Source organism: Drosophila willistoni (assembly GCF_018902025.1).
Source record: "Drosophila willistoni isolate 14030-0811.24 chromosome 2R unlocalized genomic scaffold, UCI_dwil_1.1 Seg167, whole genome shotgun sequence".
Classification (NCBI taxonomy): Eukaryota; Metazoa; Arthropoda; class Insecta; order Diptera; family Drosophilidae; genus Drosophila; species Drosophila willistoni.
The window spans coordinates 17,460,215-17,482,357 of NW_025814050.1; the positions used below are offsets into that span (position 1 = coordinate 17,460,215).

The 22,143-nt window shown below is 32.9% G+C and overlaps 1 protein-coding gene across 1 annotated transcript in view; it reads right to left on the bottom strand.

Moving 5' to 3' along the window:
- Window positions 1-6,976: 6,976 nt before the first annotated feature.
- Window positions 6,977-22,143, bottom strand: part of LOC6642254 (discoidin domain-containing receptor 2) — a 180,986-nt gene continuing 165,819 nt past the window's right edge. Inside the window, exons 16-18 of the mRNA XM_023176043.2 lie at window positions 11,627-11,789; window positions 7,655-7,804; window positions 6,977-7,500 (exon numbers count right to left, since the gene is read on the bottom strand). Of these exons, the coding sequence (XP_023031811.1) occupies window positions 7,336-7,500; window positions 7,655-7,804; window positions 11,627-11,789 (478 nt within the window). The 3' untranslated portion in view covers window positions 6,977-7,335. The remainder of the gene's footprint in view (window positions 7,501-7,654; window positions 7,805-11,626; window positions 11,790-22,143) is intronic.

Sequence of the window (22,143 nt, forward strand, 5' to 3'; positions counted from 1 at the left end):
TTAAGATTTTGGAAAAACCGTCTTAAATAAATGCCCCCCAAAAAAAGGACTTCTCTTTGTTCAAATGCACCTGTGAAAAAAACGGATTAAACTATGAAGACCATTTTTTCGGTTCATAATCTGAACACAATAACCAACAAATTACAGAAAAAATTATTCGATTAAGTTATTTAGGAGCCGAGAAAATTGGAACTAAAAAAAAAAAAAAAAAACGTTTTAAATACGTGACCGCCACTGCACATGCGTTTTAACAAAGCTTGCATACTTTTGGGCAAATCCGACGGTCAGTTTTCAATTCAAATAGTTTTTAGTAGTTTACTGATAGGAGAATGTTTGCTAGGACTACGAAAGGATGTTGGATTACTTAGAATACGCTTTATTTCATATAACAAATGTTTTGATAAACTAAAAATGTTTAACCTTTCCATTTATATATTAAATTAATGAACAATTAAACAAGTAGAGGCTTATAAATGTGTTTAAACATAAATTTCTATTTTAAAAGTTAAATTTTTTTTAAATTTCGCAATTTATGTTAATTTGTCTGAAATGCTGATGTGATTTACCTGTCTGGTAGACCAAGTCAATCATTTTTCACTTTCATCCCTTTAATTGAAACATCTGCCCCATTTCTAAAATACAAAAAGAAAACTAAAGACTACTTCTTTTGCTGCTCCCAAAATAAAAAAGTCTGAAAAAAGGAGCAAAAGAAAAGTGTCCACCCAAACACAAACAAATTTTTATTGAAAGTAGTGAGCCTCATGGGAGTTAACCCCCACGACTGGGACTGGGATGAGGGGAAAGGGGCACGGGGAGATAGGGCTTTGGGCTGTGTACCAATTTCAATAAGCTGCCTCTTCGTCTTAATGCAAAGCAAGCGACTTAAATGCATGTTTGAGCCATTATTGATGACCTTAAGAGAGAGGAGAGCAGACGGCAAACCCAACCCGGTCCAACCCCATATAACCTTATGACTACTCCTGCTCCCCCTCCCCCTCCACACACCATAACCAAAACATATTTGCGGCTTGCTGCCAGGACCCACGCACAAGGGTGTGAAACTAGCGCATCGAATGACGGGTCCAAGCGGAAATGAGGGGAATGCGATGGCTGGAAGGGTGCAAAAGGACGAGGACACGTGACTTAGAAGAATGCGGCATAGGAAAGAAGCAAAAAATAATAAACATAAAAAAGAATACGAAAGAAAAATACAAACGCAAATCCTTAAGGCGCAGTGGGCTAGTTTTTTCTTTATCCTTTCTACTCCCCCATGAACTCGCCTCAGTTGCTGATGACTTCAGAATCCCCAAGGTGTTCCGCAAATGCAACGCGACATGGCTTACCCACTGACATCCTCTGCATTTTTATGGCTTTCTGTTTGAAAATATTACATTTTCAAATGTTTTTCTCTTCTTTCTCCATTAAAGCGCATAAATATGAATGAATAACCATTCAAATTTCAATAAAACTTTAAGATTTGCAATAAATCTATTAATAACTAAATCTATTTATAACCTATTCGAAACAAGTCAACATTAAATATATATTCACATTTTTCTTTGTAAATCAAAGACTTTACCCTGAAAAGTGCCTTATGTTAAGATTTTTGATCTATAAGATTCTGCTAATCATTAAGAAGAAATTTAATCACCTTTTCAAAGGACCTTGATTAAGGACTGATCTTGGTATAGGGTGATTAGATGGACTTCCCGCTGTCTCAAAAACTCTTCATAAAATCCAATAATTACTTCTTAGGTAGATAAGTAAATCTCCTCCCATGACCTCTCCAAATCCTTATTAATCCTTGTGGTTCATCGAGATGGCTATTAACTTCTTCTGCAAATGTTGCATGATGAAAAGTAATTGATAATTGTTTTTGAAACTGACAAAAAATATTTTACAATACTACTCAAAATCTACATTTAAAATTACCTCTAAAAACATTTTGAATATCTTACTTTGGGTTGTTGTAATAGACTCTTTTTGGTGTGGTGTAAATATAAATCCTTTTTTTCTCTCTCTCTTTATTCTTTATTTAAATCTGAAGTCAAAAAGTTAATGTCGGACTGATTATTGCATACTTTTGGGAACACAATTTCAAGATTACTCAAATTGAGAAAGATCAGGCCTTATGTACCTAAAAATATTTAAACGAAATAGAGTAGATAGAAAAGAGTTCGTAAAGAACTGAAGTTGATTGAAATTATCCACTTAATAAATTTGAAAAAGATTTTTAGATATTTCTATCCTCTACTTTTAGCTTATTAATTGATTTTTTTTGTCATATATTCAGTCTTATGACAAATTTCTAAACAATTTGAGAGGACCTTTGAATGTATTTTATAGGAGTTCCTTATGAGTTGGCCAATTTATTCATTGAAAGTGCCTAGCATTCCCCTCACCCTTCTCTCCGCCCTAACCCCTGGTTACTTCATTCATCCCTTTTGGCATTTGTTTTTGTTTTTCTAACCTAACCTAAATCTCTGAGCGCATTTGTTGCTGCCGGCATTTCAATTCTTTCTCATCTCCCTCTCTCGTTCTTTCTGTCTCTGTCTCGTTTGCTCTTTTGGTTTTGGGCTTTCCTTTTCTGGCCCCTCTGGCGCTTTGTTGTTGTTGTTGCTTTTTGTTTTCGTTTGCTTACAATAAAAATCAAAGATTGCGTCTGGGATTTTGTTTTCGCAAAACCTTAAAAAGAAAACCAAGTCAAATAAGCACACACACCGCCTCGAGGGACCCTCGGAAAGGGTCCGAGTCGAAGGAGCAGGAGGAGGAGGAGAAAGAAGAAGCTACTTTCCTTTGGTTTATATTTGCTTTAGTTGCACAAATAATAACTTATTGATTTATATGGCAACTTTAAATTCTAGTAAATATATATATAAAAATTTCCTCACACTTTGCCACATCTTTTCCAATTAGCTACAGAAACAATAGCAAAATGGAAACAGAGTAAGAGAGAGAGAGAGAAAATGCGTGGAAATCCCAAGGAAAAACCACAGAAATAATTACGTTTTGGGCCACCGAAACACAGCTGGAGGCGAGACAGGACAGAACAGAACAGGACAGGACAGGACAGGAAAGAACTGAACTAAACGAAATGTAACGGTACAATGCTGAGCGGTGAGCAGACAAGAAAGAGAAAAAAAACCCAGAAATACAAGAAGAAGAAGCAAACGAAGGACAAGAAGAAGCAGAAGAAGAACCGTTATAACAATGCTAAAAGGAAGAAGTAGTAAAAATGTGTAACTTCCGTTAGAGGATTAAATGGCTGTGTTTCTCTGTGTGTGTGTGTGTGTGTACGAATGTGCGGATGTCAAATTGGCACCAGAGATACAGGGATACAAATAGAAATGGCAATAACAGGCCAGAGAGGGATAGCGGGTGGCTACAAGAGAAGAAGAAGAAGAAGCAGCAGCCAAAGCAACAGAACCAAGAAATGGCAAATCTGTCTGTAATTGAGCTTGAGAGTCGCAGCTGTTTGGCGGATTTAACAATGCGTTGATGATGAGCCTGGGCTACTGGGCCCACCTAAAGCCCCTTACAATCCCCCCCGCCAACCCTCTAACCACCATCCTTCCTCTCTCCCACAACAACAAGCAGGCAAATTTACAGTGGGCTACATTTTAAAAGTACAGTAGATGAAATTGATTGTGATGGAATTAATACAGTTAATACAGTGAAAACTCTCTTGAAAGGGAAAATATTGCTAATATCTTAGGGGTTGCAGAAAGCCTTCATTAAAAAATATTTCAATAATTCTAATTTGCTCGCAAGCTGGTTTTCAAATGACATTTGCTCCCTAAAGTATGCAATTGACTGTCGAAAATGATGTATAATCAAAAAATTTAGAGATTTTGGAATGTTCTAATAGAATAGAAAGCTAATAAACAGAGTTTTTACCCATGGGACTTTCCAAAGTTCTTAAATTGTCAATAAACAAAGTATTTAACAACTGAAGGAACACTTTGGGGTACATTCAACCATTTAACAGCTGTTAAAAGTTCCTTTTTATAACCTAGCTTTATTTTCATTACTTTAAGCACGATTTTCTAACATCTTAAAAATACTTTCTTTTTTTTTCTTCATTTATAAAAACTATTTCAAAATTTTGCATTTTTCCAAACCAATTGTTGATCTGAAGTTGTGATTTCAACTTTGAATTTTGATTTGCTTTAAGAAAATGTTTATTTATTTCTATAAAAAATCTGTCCTGGTAAATGTCTTAAGAAGAAAATGGAACTTAAAAATTTTAAATCAGTTGCAAATTAAACTTTTTTAAACCAAAATTAAGATCTCTGTTAAAATTTTTCCCTTAAAACTCATATTGATAATATTTTTACTGGTTTTTGTTACACTGTGCAATGCCTCTGGTAGCAATTTGAATTAATAAGTTTATTATTTTCTATTTTGCCGTATTCTCGTCGCACTTTTGCCCGGTGTTGGTCGACATAAGCAGCGGATTTGTATTTTATGTTATTTAATTTGTTCCGACTTTAGTGAAACAGAAGATATATAGTGAGAGAGAGGGAGAGAGGAGAAGAGGGAGAAGGTGTGACTGGAGTCAGGTGCTGTTTTTGGGGCCAAGGATTTGTCGTCCTCGAAGGCTGGTCGGTTGGTTGGTTGGTTGGTTGGTTGGTTGGTTGGACTCATCTGTTGGCCTGCTCACAGCGGCTCAAAGTCTCATTTAGTTTTAAGGATTTCACCCAAAGCGAGAGAGAGAGACAGAGGGACACACACACAGAACAGGACGAAGTCATTTGCCTTCTCAAACCCCAAACACAGATCCGACATGAAAATTAAAAAGAATTTTTTGCGTTTTTGTTTATTTTCGCTTTAAGTGTACTTAAGATTGTTTATTTGACTTTTTTCTTTTTGTTGTTTTTTCTTTTTCTTATTTTTCATTTCATGCTGCAGATTTCTTAAGCATCAAATTTAAATTTGTTTATTTCATAATTTGTCATTTTGAATGCGCTTACATAACTAAATGTTCATTTTTCTTTTCAGTTTTCCTTACAACTTCTTTTTATTTTATTAATTTTTTTTTTTTGAATTTTTAAACATGATTGTGCTCAACGTTTTTTGTTTCCATATTTTTCTTTGCTTTTCTCCAAAAGAAAGTAAAAATAATTTGGAATAATAAAATTGAAATTTAAACATTTTTTCGTTGCAAGTGAAACGGTTTTTATTTTGCTTTTTTTTTTTTTAGCTTTTTCCATCAAGTTGAATTTAAATTGTTGCAAAATTACTTAAATTGAATACAAACATACATATATATGTAAGTGACTTTTATTCCAAAAATCTTCGTTTTTGGAATGTTGATAATTAATATTCATATTAAATTTGAAATTATTTACTATATTTTATATTTAAGTTTTTAATTTTTTTTTTCTTCATGTGACTACAGCGAAACCTTTTTAAAGCTTTTGAAATAAAGTTTTTTTTTTGTTTTTTTATTTTATTTTTAAATGAAAAATGAAAATGAAAATTAGCAGAGAAAAAGGCACAGGGGGGAAAAGTTTATAACTAAAAACAAATAATCAGAGAAGAGATTTTCTTTTCAATTTCGTTTTGATATGCGTCTAATTGACATTAGTTTTTGTTTTTTTTTTCTTTCTTTGCTTTAGACTTGAAACGATAAGGTTTAGTTGGCTTAATTAACTATTTAGTTAAGCAGTCTAAAAATGTTGATAGTGTTTTTTTTTTGCTCCAGAAAAACATTTATTGTCGAAATTATACGCAGGTTGTCAATTTTGAGAGGATTACTACAGGTTGTCAAATATATATATATATATTTAGTTATTGGTATGTATAAATATAGATTCAATCTTCATTTTCTTCACATATGTATGTACAAACATGGAAAGCAAAAATTATATTCGAGTTAATTTACAGATATAGTTAGATATATATATATATATAGATCTATACATTTATATATAGTATATATAGAGTTTTCAGTATAGAGAGACAGAGAGCATTCAGGTGGAGGAGCGATAGGTACACACATATGTCAATGTTGTTGATACTTTTCGATTAATTTTCAATTCTATTTAATAGAATACACATATAGTACGTTTAACTACAAATACTTATGATATCTGCTGAAATCAAATTGGATTTATCTAATCCAAAATCTCTCTAATTGTAAGTGAATATGCATGTATATACAGTTTGGATTACTGAGTAAGTGTTAGTTGTAAGCTATTGACTCGAACTGGAACTTAAGTGCTAGGCTAACTTTAAGCATTACCTGTGTCTTACCATTCAAAATGAACCACTTATCGATCTACTGATTTTTTTTGTGTTTTAGTTTAAAGAAAATTACTCTAACCAAAAGTTTTTGCAAGATATTCTTATCTTATGCCCATCAATAAATAAAATTTTTCCACCAAAATATTATTAAAAAAATAAAATTGAAAAATCTTAAATAAAATGTTTAAATTTTCTTTAAATTTTTATAATAATTTATATATTTTTGATCAATATTTGAAAATTGGCAAAATTTTAGTTGAATTGCAATCAATATATAATTTTTGAAAATTTCTTTTTTTTCTAAAAAAATCAAAAGATAAGTAAAAAAATTAAACATCAAGACTTTGGATCATATATATAAGTATTTGACCTATTGAAAGGTATTAAATAAAAATAATTTAATTTAAATTTAACATGTTTAAATAGTCTCTTAAAAAGAAGATATTAGAGCACAGATCAAATCACTTTCTTTTCGTTTTTTAAGCATTAATATTTTTTTAATTTCCCTTACAGAATATTTATCCCTTATAATGATTTAATTCTCTCAAGATTTAAAATGAAAGAAAGAAATTTTCGTCCATATTATAAATTGCAAAATGCAAAAAAAATTTGAGCTGGAATGGAATTTTTTTTGAAAAAAATTATGGAAAAACATTTAAATTCAGAATAGTTTTTAAAGTATCTAAAAGGTAAAACATTTTAATCATTTCCTTTGCAAAAAATTTAAAATTCAAAAATTAAAGACCCAATTTCGTCATTGTAATAAAAGAAATTAAAACCTTATTCATTTTCTTGAGCAAATCTTTTGGGTAGAGTATCTTTAGCTTTAGATGACTAGCCATACAACTTCTTTTTTTGTAGTGTATTGCAGTTCATTTCAAAAATGCATTTTCCATTTAAATGCATAAAATGCGCATAAATTGTTTGATTCTTTTTTTTGTTTTGTGTTTTGCTTTATGTTGTTTTGCTTATTTATAATATTTTATATGTATTTCAAATGTTTCACTAAAATCGTGTGGATTTCTTTTTTTTTTCTTTTTTATGTTATATTTTTACATTTGCTGTTTTTTTTCGGATGTTATGACTTCAATACATCAGCGTTTGTGTTTGGGGCTTAAAACCTAAATTCTTGCGCTGTAAAAACAAATGTATCTCCCGGAAATTGGGTCGAGTTGATTCGTTGCGTTGCCAACATTCGCACATGAGATCGTAAATTTCGCGCGGACAGTTGACTGGCATTGGCAAAAGTTCCTATAAAACATATATGTAAAAAGGAAGAAAAAAAGAAAGCACAATATAGAGATGAGAATTTAGCAAGTCCATCGTATATACACTCTCTCTTTTTTGTGTATATTGAGATGTCAATGATAAACGACCAGGCGAGAAATTTTGCCATTTTACTTACATGCATTTTATCATCTTGATAGATATGTCCAATATTTTCAATAACATTCGCATCGCTCATATGTTCGTAGGGCTGTTCACGGGCAAAAGTCAATATCTCCCAAAGGGCAACGGCAAATGACCAGACATCCGATTTAGTTGTGAATTTACCCTGCAAATAGCAAATTCAACAAAAATTACAATAAATATTTATTGAAAAATGTTTAAATAATTGAAAAATAAATGGAGTTTAAAGGTGAAAGATGATTAAATATGCAAAGAACTTCTTGGAAAATGAATTTCAAAATTTCCTATCTTAGAATTGGCATATTTACTATAATAGATTTAAAGAAAAAATTTGATTACACTGTCCAATCAAATTTTTTGATTGAAAATGAAGACACAGAAAAAATAATTATTAAAAACATTAAAAATATTCAAGTTTGGCTATTTGCCAATTTCAAATTAATTGGAATTTGTTTTCTTAATACAAAACACATGATTTTAAGCTACTTAAATGGGCTACTTATTGATAATAAACTAATTTTGTGTCTCTGTAAATAGTTTTTGAAAGAGCTCTTTAAGAAGTAAGTGAAAATACCCAATCTATTCCATTTTCCACTTTATTTACTTTAAAATCCTTTTCAATTTAAATGAAAATTTCTAAATCGTTAAGATTAATTTGGAATTCAAATATCACAAATAAGGAACTAACTGAGAGACCAATTGAAAAGCCACGAAAAAACAGAAGAGACCAAAAAACTATCGCTGAAAAAGATGAAACAAAAATTTCAGTAGACCAAAAGACTATCATAATAATTAAATGGAACCAATGAACTGTTAAAAGAATGCTCAAATGAGTGGGTTAGTTTATAAACAACTTGAAACGAGAGTTATTCATTAGCGCCTCATTTTGTTAGAGAGTTCATGACTTTTCAGCTAATACTTTTATATCTTTTACCTTTGATGGGGAAAGGATTTTGTTAGGGGGGTTTTTTGGTGTTTTTGCTATTGCCAAAGGCCTTTTGATTTTGTTTACATGCTTTTGGCTTAAGGATTATGTGGTTGTCTGTCACTTTACCCGCTGCCCCTTTGCCACAACCGTCACGCCTCCTGATACACACACACACACACACAGAGAGAGAGAGAGATACACATATATGAAAACCTATTCATGTGCACAAATATCCGTTAACGCAACTTTTGCGCTTTTTAATACACAGCACCCCGGCTAAAATCCTTACACCCTCACCTTCATACCTTTTCTTTCTCACTCTATCTCTCTCTCTCTTTCTCTATATCAAGCTCTTTTGCAGCTACTGTTACTTGTTCGTTCATTTTGCCCCAAAGGCAATGGAAACCTCTAAAAGCAGCTTCTACAACAACAACAGAACAGAACAGAACAGGACAGAAAGTATCTACAACATCTCGTTGTATCCATATGCAGACACATCCATAACACACACACACACACACATCCATACACTCATTTGTGGGAAGAGGGTAACAAGGGGGGCTTTTGGTTACCCCTTTACATTTTTCCTCTCGGGCAAACTTCATGCATGTCGTTCTGTTCTATTTGTTTGTTTTGTTTGTTTGTGCAAATGTTTTGTGTTGTCTGCCTCCAGTTGAGTTCGTTTCTCGTTTTTCGTGTAGTTAATTAATTTATTTAGTGCGGTTTTTCGCTCTGGGATTTATAAAATATTTTACTCGGTTTCTATTTTTTATCCTTGTATATACTTTTTTTTTTGTTTTGTTTTTCATTTTCATTTTGGTTTTTGGGGTTTTTTTTATTTTCCTCTGTTTCGTTTTTTTCTTTTCTGAGTTGAAAGCGTGGAAGTTTTTTTTTTTATATATACTCTTGCGAGACAGTATATTCAATTTTTGAAAAACTTTGCCCACATGGAATATAAAAGCATTTTATTTTTTTAAACAAAACTAAAAAAATAATTTCTATTAAGAGTCATTCATTCCTTACCTAAACTGAAGAAGACTTTATAGGTTTATTTTAAAAATGGTTTACTTTTTCATAACTTGCAGAATGCAACCAAATAAGGAAGAGACCTTAAGATAATAATTCTATATTTTAAATAATATTTTAATAGATTTCTTCTCAACAACAGATCACGGCTAAATATATAGAATAGTAGTATATAAAGTTGTTTTGTATATCGGCTATGACAACGAAATATGGCTGAGCTCTTTAGAATCCTTAAACCCAGCTTAAACTTTTTTTGAATCTGTATTAAACCATGACTAATTTGGGATTCAACTTGAGAAAAAACAAACTTTTAGGCTAATTCTAGTCCTTTACATAGCCTTCGAAAATCGGTCCTTGAGGTCTGCCATACTGACCCTTAAACTATATGGAAGTTACCTAAGTTACTTGGTATTGAGAGGGCCATCAGACTTTATAGGTTACGTCTTACCATCGAGATGTGTAAAGAAAATACAGATACTTCAGGGAAAGGTTTTTTAAAAATAATTGTTAGCTAATAGCAAGGAAAGTTAATTAGTGCTGAAACCTATTAATGAGCTAAAGTTTCAACTGGGTTATCAATCTAAAAATTTGGCTGAAGTCATGACATACTTTGATATGTCTCTTGACAAAAACATATTGCTGAGAATATTTAAATTGAATTCAATATTGGATAAAAAAAAAAAATATTTTTCTTACTTCAAAAGACTTCATTCTGTCAGCCTCTCTCTTTTTGTTTGTTTTATTGTACAATTTTTCATTTCTTGAAAATTGTTTCTATAACTATTTATAAGTGTGCTTGTACGATTTACTACACCAATAGGAATGGTAAATGTTTAAGTTGTTTATGCTAAACTATATCGCTCCTTCTAAGTTAATTTTAATTTTTTTTTCAATTGAGAAGTAATTTAGGTTTTCAATTTTTTAACTTATCATCTCTCCTAATAACATTTGACAAATTGTTTATTAAGATTTGTTAGAAAACATTTTTCAAACCACAAAATTTGCAAGGGAATAGAAAATTCGTCATAGAAGAAGCAATCTTTCATTTTACTGGCTTTTCTTATGCCAGCCAAATGATTATTTTTAATGCTTTTCTTTTTGTTTACCCACTTTTTTTTTGAGGCAGATTGAAATTCTCGTTTAACCATTCGGTTGAAATGTTAGGAGGTTAATGTACTCTATGAGTATTCCTGAGTTAATTGGTTGAATAGTAAATAAGATATTTTTGGTTTTGTTAGGCCTAACTATGTTTTTATGTGGTTTTTAAATGCAGTAAAGAAGACATGTGAAATACTATTAAGATTTAGCAAAATTAAGATCTTAATGAAGAAAAATAGAAGAAGGTTTTACTATTAATAAAATATACAATTGATGACCCAAGGAAAGTAGACGAAAGTTTAAGACTTTCAAGGAATAAAAGATGCTTATTTAAAAATTACAAATTATTTATTTTAAGATTTTAAATTCAGACCTTTTATAAAAGAAAAAAAATTGAAAAAAAACCTTCTAATTGAAACACCTTAAATAAGATAAATGAGAATAGCAAATGTTTTGAGATGTCTTGACAGTTTCCATTACGAACTCTTTCTAATTGGAACACTTCAAAAGTTTACCTTTTTCCGTAGAGAGTGGAAAAAAAAGACGAACAGAATGAACAAATGTAGAAACAAACTCATAGTAACTATCATAACAAACATAAATCATCTGACTTAACTGAAAGGAGCCAAACAGAGAAAGCAAATTAAAAATAATTAACACAATTACAACTTATATTTTTATTTTTTGTTTCTACCGTCATCAAGTTGATGAGTAGAAAAGTGGAACCCGCCTTTGCCTGCTTTCCAGCGAGCAAAGGCAAGGACGTAGCAAACACTGTTCATTAATTTTTAATTATAAACTTGCACTTCGGCGCACATTTCACATTTCATTCATCTTTCAGGGGGAGGGGTAAAGAAAGAAAAACGTTGGCAAGGTAAACGGAAAGGCTACAAAATGAACGAATAGGAAACTTACCCGTAGAACACTCTCCCAGGCCATCCAGCGTATTGGCATCGGTTGAGTTTGGCGTCCCGTTGTGCCCTCCAATTGGCAATAGTCCGACGCATAGGCCGAACGATTTATCACAGTGCCAATGGAACAGACCTTGACGCTCAGCTCGGGGCCAATAATGCAACTTCTGCAAGAAATGTAAAAGAGACAGAGAGAGTGTGAGAGGGAGTGAGAGATTGCATCAAAAATCGCAATTGAAAATTCAATTAAAAATACCAGAAATTAAATAAACAAACACTTCCGCAGGCAAAAAAGGCAAACGACAAGCCGGGCGGAGAGGACAACATGTACAAGGCAGAGTCGGTCAGAGTCAAGAGGATGTGCTCCTTTTGCTGACATGAGTTGATTGCTTCCACCGAAGCCCAACCTTCTGCACCAGCTCTTTTCCCCTCATCATCACAGAGCACAGCAGCATTCGTGGCCGTTCTTATCGTCCTTGTCGTCCTTGTCGTCCCTGTCATCCCAGTCATCCCAGCCGCCGTCCTCGACGTCGTCGTCATCGTCGCATGCATTTCAAATGAGCGTTGACTTCTGACAAAATCAACCACCCCACGACAGTATTTTTTGCTACTCTGAATCTACTTTAAAAAGGGGTTGCATGAAACTGTAGCTCATTTACTCTATCCATTAGAAGGTACTTCTCTTATGTCTATAAGAATTTGGTTTGATAAAGACGTTTGGAAGCAATAATCTTATAGTCAATTACATAGAGGTAAAAACGAAGGAGAATCATTATAATCTATAGAAAAAATTCAAATACCAATAGTGCAAAACTTTTGACTTGGCTTTGGCTAATTCTATCGTATTCTTATTCTAAATTATATTCTAATTGAACTGTTTTATATTCAAGAATGTAAAAGGTTTCGATCATATTTTTGGTAGAATGAATTTTTATAAAAATCGAAATTATAGTTTTCAAAACCTAACCGACTTTTCGATTTGAAATTTCTGGACGTGGACCATTTTTAAACATGATTGCAGAGCTCTTAAATAAGCCCAAACTCAAAACTTATGAGCTTGGATGAATTACTCTATAGACTATATCATGAACGAGATGAAAGGAAATAAGTTATGATAATTCTTTTTTACTAACTTTACGATATTCTATGCTTAGTTATGAATTAGGCGAAGTGCCTTTGAATTTATATCTTCTTAAAGGTACGACTATGTTTGTATCTTGCATTCATTAGGTCGATTGGGCCTCAGAGATGGGTTTTTAAAGAGCTGAAATCAGCTTACAAAACTGGTCAACAAAATGTTCTCTTTGAGCTTATATGAATTGGTTGCTTAATGAAACAAATCTTAGAAACCATCTTAGAACTTTCATGCAGAGATAAGGGTATTCATCTCTCATCGAAAGATTCAGAGTAACCTCCTCTTATATTCTTGATATTTGTTCTTGCTTGAGGGCTTTGGCATGGTTGGTTGGTTGGTTGGTTGGGTTGTGAAAACAGATTTTACCGTTCGTTGTTTGGAAGCTGCCAAGTGGTCAGTTTGCTGAAAGCGCCCTCGGGGTAAGCAGAAACAGTTTGACTGCTTTATATTTTTCATATTATTGTTTTACTCCCAATCTCAATGCCAACCCCCAATCCCATATCCAATCTCACTGCAAAAGTGGAACCAAAACGGAAAATTCAGATATGACTGAAAATGACAATATAACCCAAAGAGTGGATGAGATGAGACTGTGGCGTCGTAAATGAAACCATGAATTGGTAAATAAAATCAACATTTCATATTTGGTTAGAGAGTTAAGCAAACATGGCCAACCGTTTGAGGTTATGATGGATGACACAAATACCTTGGAGGACAATTTGTAAATGGGGTTGCATTTAATATCTGACTGACTGTGCATTACCTATCGATGATAGAAGTAAGAATCATAGAACATCTGTAGCAAATTCATTAACCAAAATGTAATCAAATATGCAGAAACTAAAACCAGTTGAAGAAATCCGTCCAAATATGACAAGAACCAAACCAATCTTCAACCCTCTTCTGAACCTGTGAATTGGGCATTACACATAAGCAGACAGGTCTGTCCGTTCTGCCTGTCTGTCTGTCTGTTTGTCCGTCTGACGTGCATAATTTCCTGTTGTTTCGTTTTTGGGCTCAAAGAGGATATGAAGTGCTGTCATATTACAAATAAAATGTCGGGCCTCAAGTGCTCTTCCTAGACTCAACTTCCATCTCTCTTTTCCCCCTCACATGGCATGTAATGCGTTTAGCTCGCCCCACACAAAAAAAAAGACATAACATAAAATGAAAATCGCAAAAACCACAGTGGGAAATGGTTGCCAGAGTTTTTGATTTCGATTTCCAAGACTTGCGGATATATCTGTGTATAAGTGTATGTATATGGTGGGTAGGTAACAATTGAATTTGTGTTGAGTGAAAGGTTTAATTTTCCACTGACATGCAATGATGATGATGATGTTTGCTTTTACTTAAGAAGGGGACAAAAGTTTGACTAGTGAAAGACAGAGTGAGCGAGAGAGAGAGAGAGAGCCAGAGGATTTGCCATACGGATCGGATCGTGTGTCGCCTGTTGAGTGAGTAGTTAAGTAGGCTTGTCTAGGCTTGTTTATGGATATTGGATATAGGGCTAGAATTGCCATTTTCTTCAATGCTCTTGACATGCATTGACAGTGACACTGACACGTGTCGGCACTGGGTAAGACAACGATGACGACGTAGACGTCGTCGACGTCGAAGGGTGCTACCAATTACCCCACAACCCACACCCACTTGCCTCCCTCATGTCAACAAAGTCTCTGTTGGCTGTCTTTAAGTTTTCCTTAAATGGCCCCAGGACAGTACAATTTAACCCAATTTATTTGAATTCAAAAAAAAAAAAAAAAAAACAACTTCAAATTTGGTTCACTGTTTGATATTTTAGTTTTATTTCACAAAAAAAAAAAAACAGTAACCTCAATTAAAATGCTGCAAAAAAAAAAAAAAAATAGAAGCTAAATGCCGACCAACAAATGGTTCAAATAAAAAGGAGGCAAATTTCACTTTCAAAAATTTTATGCGGTTGTGTTATACTCTAGTATTTATGGTATTAAATGATGTTTTAAATCTATAAGTTTTGTTTGTTAAGTGTGCAATATATTTTATTAAAAACTGCATAATATATGTATTATTCATTATCTTAATGATAAATCTGTTTTATTTTTAAGCAAATGATATATGAACATTGTTTATGATACCAATTTGAGACGTGAAAGTTTTTAAGTTTTAAAATGGAAAATGCAGATAAATATTGCTTATACCTCATGTTGTCTAGAACATATACACAACTTATTATGCGTTCTCTAATCAGCGAATCATCTTGATTTCAATGCATTCATTCGTTTAAGTTATTTTTTCTATTAATCGATCAATATCAAATAAAACTTTATAAATTTTATTCATTTAATTTCTTGAATCTAAATAGGAAAAACTATTTTTCTAAATTAAGTTTTGATTAACTTCATAAAAGGTCGAAATCTAGACAAACATTAAAAAACGTAAGAAATTTAAAGAAAATTTAAAGAAAAAATAACATTTAAAAGAAAATTTAGCCAAAACTAAAATACGAAATTTCGCCTTTACAAAGAAACAAATTGAGAATCCGTATAAAGCTTATTAAGCTAAAGTTAGGAATACAAAAGTACTAAAAAGAAAATCTTATTTAAAAGAACGATATCATTTTCAGCCAATTTAGGTAGGCTAAAAAAGTGAAGTGGTTTGCGATAACAATTACAAAATTTTACCCTCCATTATTAACTTTATATAATTATATGTAATGTCTCTTTATTATACTTGATTAAAAATTTAAAAAAGACTTCAAATCTCTGTTTTGTTTCATGAAATTTGATAATTATATAAGTATTTGTAATGTCTCTTTTTCCTACTCGATTAAACGTTACAACAAAATTTAAGATCTCTGTTTTGTTTCATCAAATTTGATTTGAACGATTCTATGGAGATTCTAGATGCCCAAGACCTTGATTGGAGCAGAAAACCTTTTTTTAAATTCACATTTACATTTTTAGTTAGTTTGATTAGCTACTTATATGTACGTGTATAAGGCATCAATAATTTTTAATTAGCCGCTAAAAGTTTACCTTGGAAATCCGTTTCACTATAGCTAATGGCAAAACACAGCATGGCCATTATTCTCTTCTCTTGTTGAACAAATATATACTAGACATAGTGTGTGTGGTTTCCTTTTTTGGCCAAAAAAATATATTGTGAAATGGCTAACAATGGACAATGCAGTAGCGAGTCCTTGCAACTTTCACTAACAAGCTCTGCGTGTCTGCGTGTCTGTGTGTGTGAGTGTGTGTGTGTGTGTGTTGGATAAAAGCAGAAACAACAACATCAACAGAACCCATATATTCTTCTATTTTTTTCGTTTTCCTTTTTTTTGTGTTTTTTTTTTATTCTGGTTTTATTTTTTACCCAGTTAGCAATTACAAGCATATTAGGTTAACACAAATGCACAACAAAATGTCCTTGGATTTGTGCAAAAGGGGAAAAGGCAAGCGAGAAGAGGGGAAAGATAGAGAGGAAAACGCGTAGAAAACGCAATAACAATAAATTTCCAGCGACTTGCCTGGGCACTTTGAAAATGTGTCAGAAAAACATATAGTTATGGGTTTTTAGTAGTCGACGACGCGACATCGGCTAAATAAATAAAAATGGAAAAGAAGAAAAAAGAAAAACAACAACAACAATATAAGAGAGCCCAACAGCAAGGACATATAAATGACTTTGGGATTTGGTTTTTGGTTCTTGGCCAGCCAACTGCCTTATGCTTTTGTCGCCCTCGGGTCGTGGCCTGGTTATAAATTAGAACTACGTGAGGCTAGCTATCTAGCTAGCCAACAGCGTCGGCTTAAAGCGAGTTAATTAAAGTTCAAGACAAAATGACCAAAATGATGGCCATTAGAAACACGCCAGAGACATTAAGTGCATCAACTGAAGTGCTCAGTCAGTCGGTTCACTTTGGTTCAGTCCCTTTGTCTGCCAAATGTTCAATAAACTAAGAAAACAAACAATTAAACTCAAGTTTGATGAGGTAGTTCATGTAGTTGTTGTTGATCGAAAGGGTAGTCCATGCAACCCCTGAAACTTAACTAAGTCAAAGGCCTTCAGGCCATGTCCTAAATACACTTTCAATTAAATTGACGGTGGGAGAATACCAAAAGGAAATCGATAGATACAAGAAGAGTTGAATGAATCGTTGATTACATGCTGGCGTTATAAATATTTATGAAAAGTGTTTGGTTAAGAAAGTTTTTAAGACTCCCAGATATATACATAATATGGTAGATTTTGCATCCGATTTTTCAGAGACTTGGGATATTCATTCACGAAAATATGAATAAAATTAATGGATATAGTTATATTGTTATGAATTTATTTCTTGTCTATGAAATATTTTACAAGTGATTGAAAAATCTCTTTTTTTTAAATCAGTTTTAAATGAAATTTGAATACTTTTAATCACTAAAGACAGAGAGTTTTACAATTTTGAATACAAGGTTAAAATTTTATTTAATTGAGATATTAATATGTATTAAAAAGTTGAACAAATTAAGTCAAATGGTTAGCTTTCGTTTTTTAAAAATGGCATTTAGGTCGCACCAACCACGCCAATATTACCAACGGATTCCTTTCTGATCCAGATCGGGGTCATATCTTCTAATGAAATACATTCCAAATAGATTGCTGGGGAGCATTGAATTGCGAAATATTTACCAAATGTGTACAATAATTTGGAGTAGAAATAAATCTTAAATACTGTACGTGTTTTAAATTTACATCAACGTCGTTTTCCATCAATGTATTACAAACACTTTCTAACTACCAAATTAAATATTGAGATTCACTTGCACCTAAGTCGATGCAACGTAATTATATTCTGCTTACAGAGGTATTAGTTCAAAAATTGAAAATTGTAATTCCTCTTATCCATGACCTATACTCAAAAGAGAAAAAAAAACTATACTCTCGATTCGTTAATAAACATAATAGTATATTCGTTCGTAATCTTAATAAAAAGAGACTTTATTCTTGTTAAAAAAAAAATTACTTTATGACGTTTTTTTTCTGCAAGTTGTTAACTACTTTTTTGTCTCTCACAATTCTTGTTAGGTGAAAAAAAAAGTACAAGAAACTTTGTTAACAATTTTCGCAACTCGCTGGATTCTTTATGCCATAACCTTTACTCGCAAAGTGAAGCCATCACCATTGCCATTTCCATTTCCAATTCACATTGCAATCCAAAAGTCAATCTATACATTTTGATGGAGCAACTACTTCCGCTTGGTTGAACATTATTTCCTGCTCTGGTAACCCAAGTGTATTCCAGAGTCATCCCGGCCGGGAGCCAGCCAGTGTCATGACAACGTCAGAAACAGCAGCAGCAGCAGCAGCAGCAGCTGCATCCCATTTTATTTGCACGCGTCGCGTTGTCAAGGGTTAAATGCCACACCACCCATCCATAGATATATCCCACCACCACCCAAATATCTGCCTCCCAGCTCGTGTTGCCTCATTCTCTGCCCGCCGCCCGTTCACGACTCTTCATTTGACCTTTATTGGCAATGGCGTTGCCTTTCCACCTGATCACATTTCACATTTGGTCCTTCCTTGCCCGACATACTCATTTCATTTTTTTGCATGCGTTGACATGTGAAATTGTTGCGCAAGTCTCTCTTCGGGCCATATTTGATGAGTAGCAGGCCAGGAGATGAAAGATGGTGGGGTGAGAGCTTGGGTATTCCCTGGTGTGTGATGCTTTAATTAATGGCCAATATGTCAACTGCATTCAAATAGGTTAAACGACAGATAATTGAAGCTGACTAGAAAGAATCGAAATGTCAATTCAATTTAAAAGTGAAAGAAAACAAAAATCAATCATAATAGACCTAAGAAATAACAAAAAAAAAAGGACAAGCCAATCAAAACTCTTCATCATAATCATTAGCATACATTACAGGACTTGACCCCTCAAGTGCTTTACCCAATGGCCTATTATGTGCTTTAGTTCGTTGCTCTATTGGCTTCCTAGCTCATTTCGGTTTGTTGTCAAAAGGTCCCCAACCCAAATGATAATAGTTGTTGTTTGGCTCCTACCTCCCACCCATACCCTATCACACATGCACACACACACACGCGAAGAGAGAGTGGGATGGCGAGATATATTGTAGTTGTCCTTCATTCTAGCGTTTCAATTGAGTGGAAGGTCTCGGTTTTGGTTGCCATTCGCTGCTCATAAGCTTATAAGCTCTTTTTTTTTTTTTGCGATTGCTGTCCTTGGTTTGGTTTCTTTGCTTCGCTTGATTTTTTTCTCTCTCTTTTTTTTTTTTCAATTTAACATCCGTTTTTGTGGCTACAACATGTCCATTATGTTGATGATGTCCTTTGACAATATGCCCCAGCTTTGACAATGGAGTGCCACGGAGCCTGGACATCGCATGACGTGATGTGGCATGGCATGGTGGGCGTGTAATGGTCCAGAGTTTGGCGTTTGTCAATGGATATTGTGGCTAGTATAGTTTTGGGGGCACAGTTTGTTGTTTTGTGTTTCCCCATTCCATTCATATCCCTTTTCTTTCCTTTTCTTTCCTTTCCTTTGCTTTTGATTTTCTCTCTCTCCTTTTGAATTGTGAGATGCTTGCGCTAGGTTTTTGTTTCCAAACCCAAAACGAATTGTAAGTGTAAATGAGGCAGGCAAAGCTTAGGCGTTATGTCCCTTTTGCTTTTGCTATTTCATGGTTTTTTCTCGCAATGTTTGCAATTAAACCATGAAAAGAGTAATAAATAACTAAATCGTTTTAAATTAATTGCATTTGCTTTGCCCATCCAGTCATTAGTTCTGATAGTTCTGATATTATCGGCTCCTAAATAACTTAATGGAATAATTTTTTCTGTAATTTTTTTGTTATTGTATTTAGATGATAAACCGTAAAAATGTTCTTTAGAGTTTAATGTTTTTTTTCGCAGGTGCATTTAAACAAAGAATATGTTTTTTGGGGGGCATATATTTAAGACGCTCTTGACAAAATCTTAAATATTACAGATAGAATTATGAACTCTTTGAAGATGTTGTGTTGAATTTTGTATAGAAATTTTCGGTTCTTTTGGCGAGGCTATTTTACGAAACTAGGTTATACTTAAGTATTTTTTTCCTTGAACTACGAAAGAAAGTGAATTGAATTCTCCCTCGAATGAAATATTTTTCATTAACATCGGATAAAAATTAGATATATTCTTTTGCCCATCAATAAGGGACATTTTTATGCAAAGCATCGAGAATTTCTTCCCCTCGTTTTTTCCATATACAAGGGTCAGTGAGTAGTGTCTTAAATTCGTGGCCGCCACTGTACATACATAATCACCAAAAACCTCAATGTCAGTTAGCTATGTATACTAAATTGTTCATGCAATCTAACCCGTAGTACAATGGTAGTCTTATTTATTTATTATATTGATTAATTTACCCAATAAATTATCCATATATCGATCCTTCAGTTATGGTGAATTATTTCCATGCGTGCACTTCATTTATGTACTAATTACATGAAGCAATCTTGTTCATAATCCACTAACCAATGTACTCAATCGTTTCACGCAATACGCCTACTTGCCAGTGCCACGCCTCTTAGTTACTTCATTAGTCTATGCATAGGCCAGTTTGTGATGAGTGACGAGGCAACTTCTTTTACCGACTTTCCACTTGCCGTGTTCGCAACAAAAAAAAAAGAAGAAGTAATTTGCATTTATTCAAATTCGTTTCGTTGGTATAGTTCCCCCCCTTCCCTCACACACACACACACACTCAGTTTGGCTTCTTCGCTTTCACTCTACTCTACTTTCACCTGGAGCGGGTGGGTGAGAGGGGAATGGCGAACCCACCTTTGCTTCGTTTGCCATCCTTTGCATTGCACTTGCCAAGTTTTAATTTATGCGCATTTTTCTTGTATTTTTCTAGAGTGCAGAAATTTATTGCCTCAACGTTTCACTAATTTAAAACAGTTTTCATTTTCAAAATTTTAAGTGACTCTTACTTTCACTTTTCCTTTTATTTTTTTGTTTTGTCGCTTGATTTTTAATTAAAACTGTGTGTTTGTGTGTGTGTGAGTGTGTGTGCCGCCATTTTTATGTTGATTTTATGCAAATGACAATTGATTGAAAATGGCCGATGAGATGCAGTCGGCATATGAAAATAAATGGATACTCGTGCCCATAATGGCCATAATATGCCATAAACAATTACAATTTAATAAATTATAGTTTGTAAATATGTATAAAGTATTGCGTGTATAATATAAAGAAGAAAAAAAATGCATTTACATAAATTATATATAATTTTTCCATATTTATAGTTATCTCGATTACACCAACGAATGAGGAAAAAATGGAAAAAAACGAAACAAAGACGCACTTTGGGCAGAGTCGTAAGCAGAAAACTATCTAAAAGGGGGTTAAGGAACCTATGGGAGATTTTACAACCAGAATGAATGTCTTAAACATATGAAGTGATATCTATCAATACTCGACCTTTTCGGAAAATAAAACAGATCGATTACAAAGAAAAGGAAAAATTTATTAAATTATATAGCTTAAGGCCTAGTAGCTATAGCTAGTAGAAATTTGTTTGTAATTTACAATTACTGCCCAATCACATTATAATTAAATGAATAAATAAGTAATTTAATTCTAAAAGTATAAAAGGAATATTGGATTAAACCAAATTTATTTAACAATCTGTTAAAACAAACCGTTATGTTTAAAAATTTGAAAATCTTTCTAATTTTAGGTTTAATTTAAAACTTGTTTTACTTAAGAAAAGACTTATAAGTCAAACTAAATGTAGGTCCTTTTTCTTTTGCCTTAGAATTCCAAATTGTTATAATGTTGCAAGTAATTAATATTCATGTGCCTTTAAGGTCAAAGGAAATAACTCCTGCGAATCAAGAAAAGAACAATAAGAAAACCTAAAATCTGTTAAGATAGTTTTGATAAGGTCTCTAGCTTTAGATGAAATCAAAAAGGGAGAAATCTACTTACAGATAATTTATGTCCTTAAAGCTTACATACATACCTATACAAGGCAAAAAATGTATTTATTTTTCTTTAATATTGTCTAGTTATGTGGAATCTGCACAAGAACCAATATTTATATAAACTAAAAGTTACAAATTATTTTTTTTTTTGCTTTTTATTTTAATTAAAGGTTATGAAAAATGAGGATCAACAAAATTGATTCTATTTCGAGCTTAAGTAAATTATGTTTGTTTTCAAATTTTGGTAAAATTTTAAATTTCAATATTTCATAAAATGTTTATCTCAAACATAGGATTAAAAGTTTTTAAAGAACAATAATGAGTCGCCCCCTTTTGGGTATCGCTGGCCCTGTTGCCTTTTTGGCATTAATCTTTGTCATTGTTTGATTAAATCAATTATATATTTTCCAATACAAT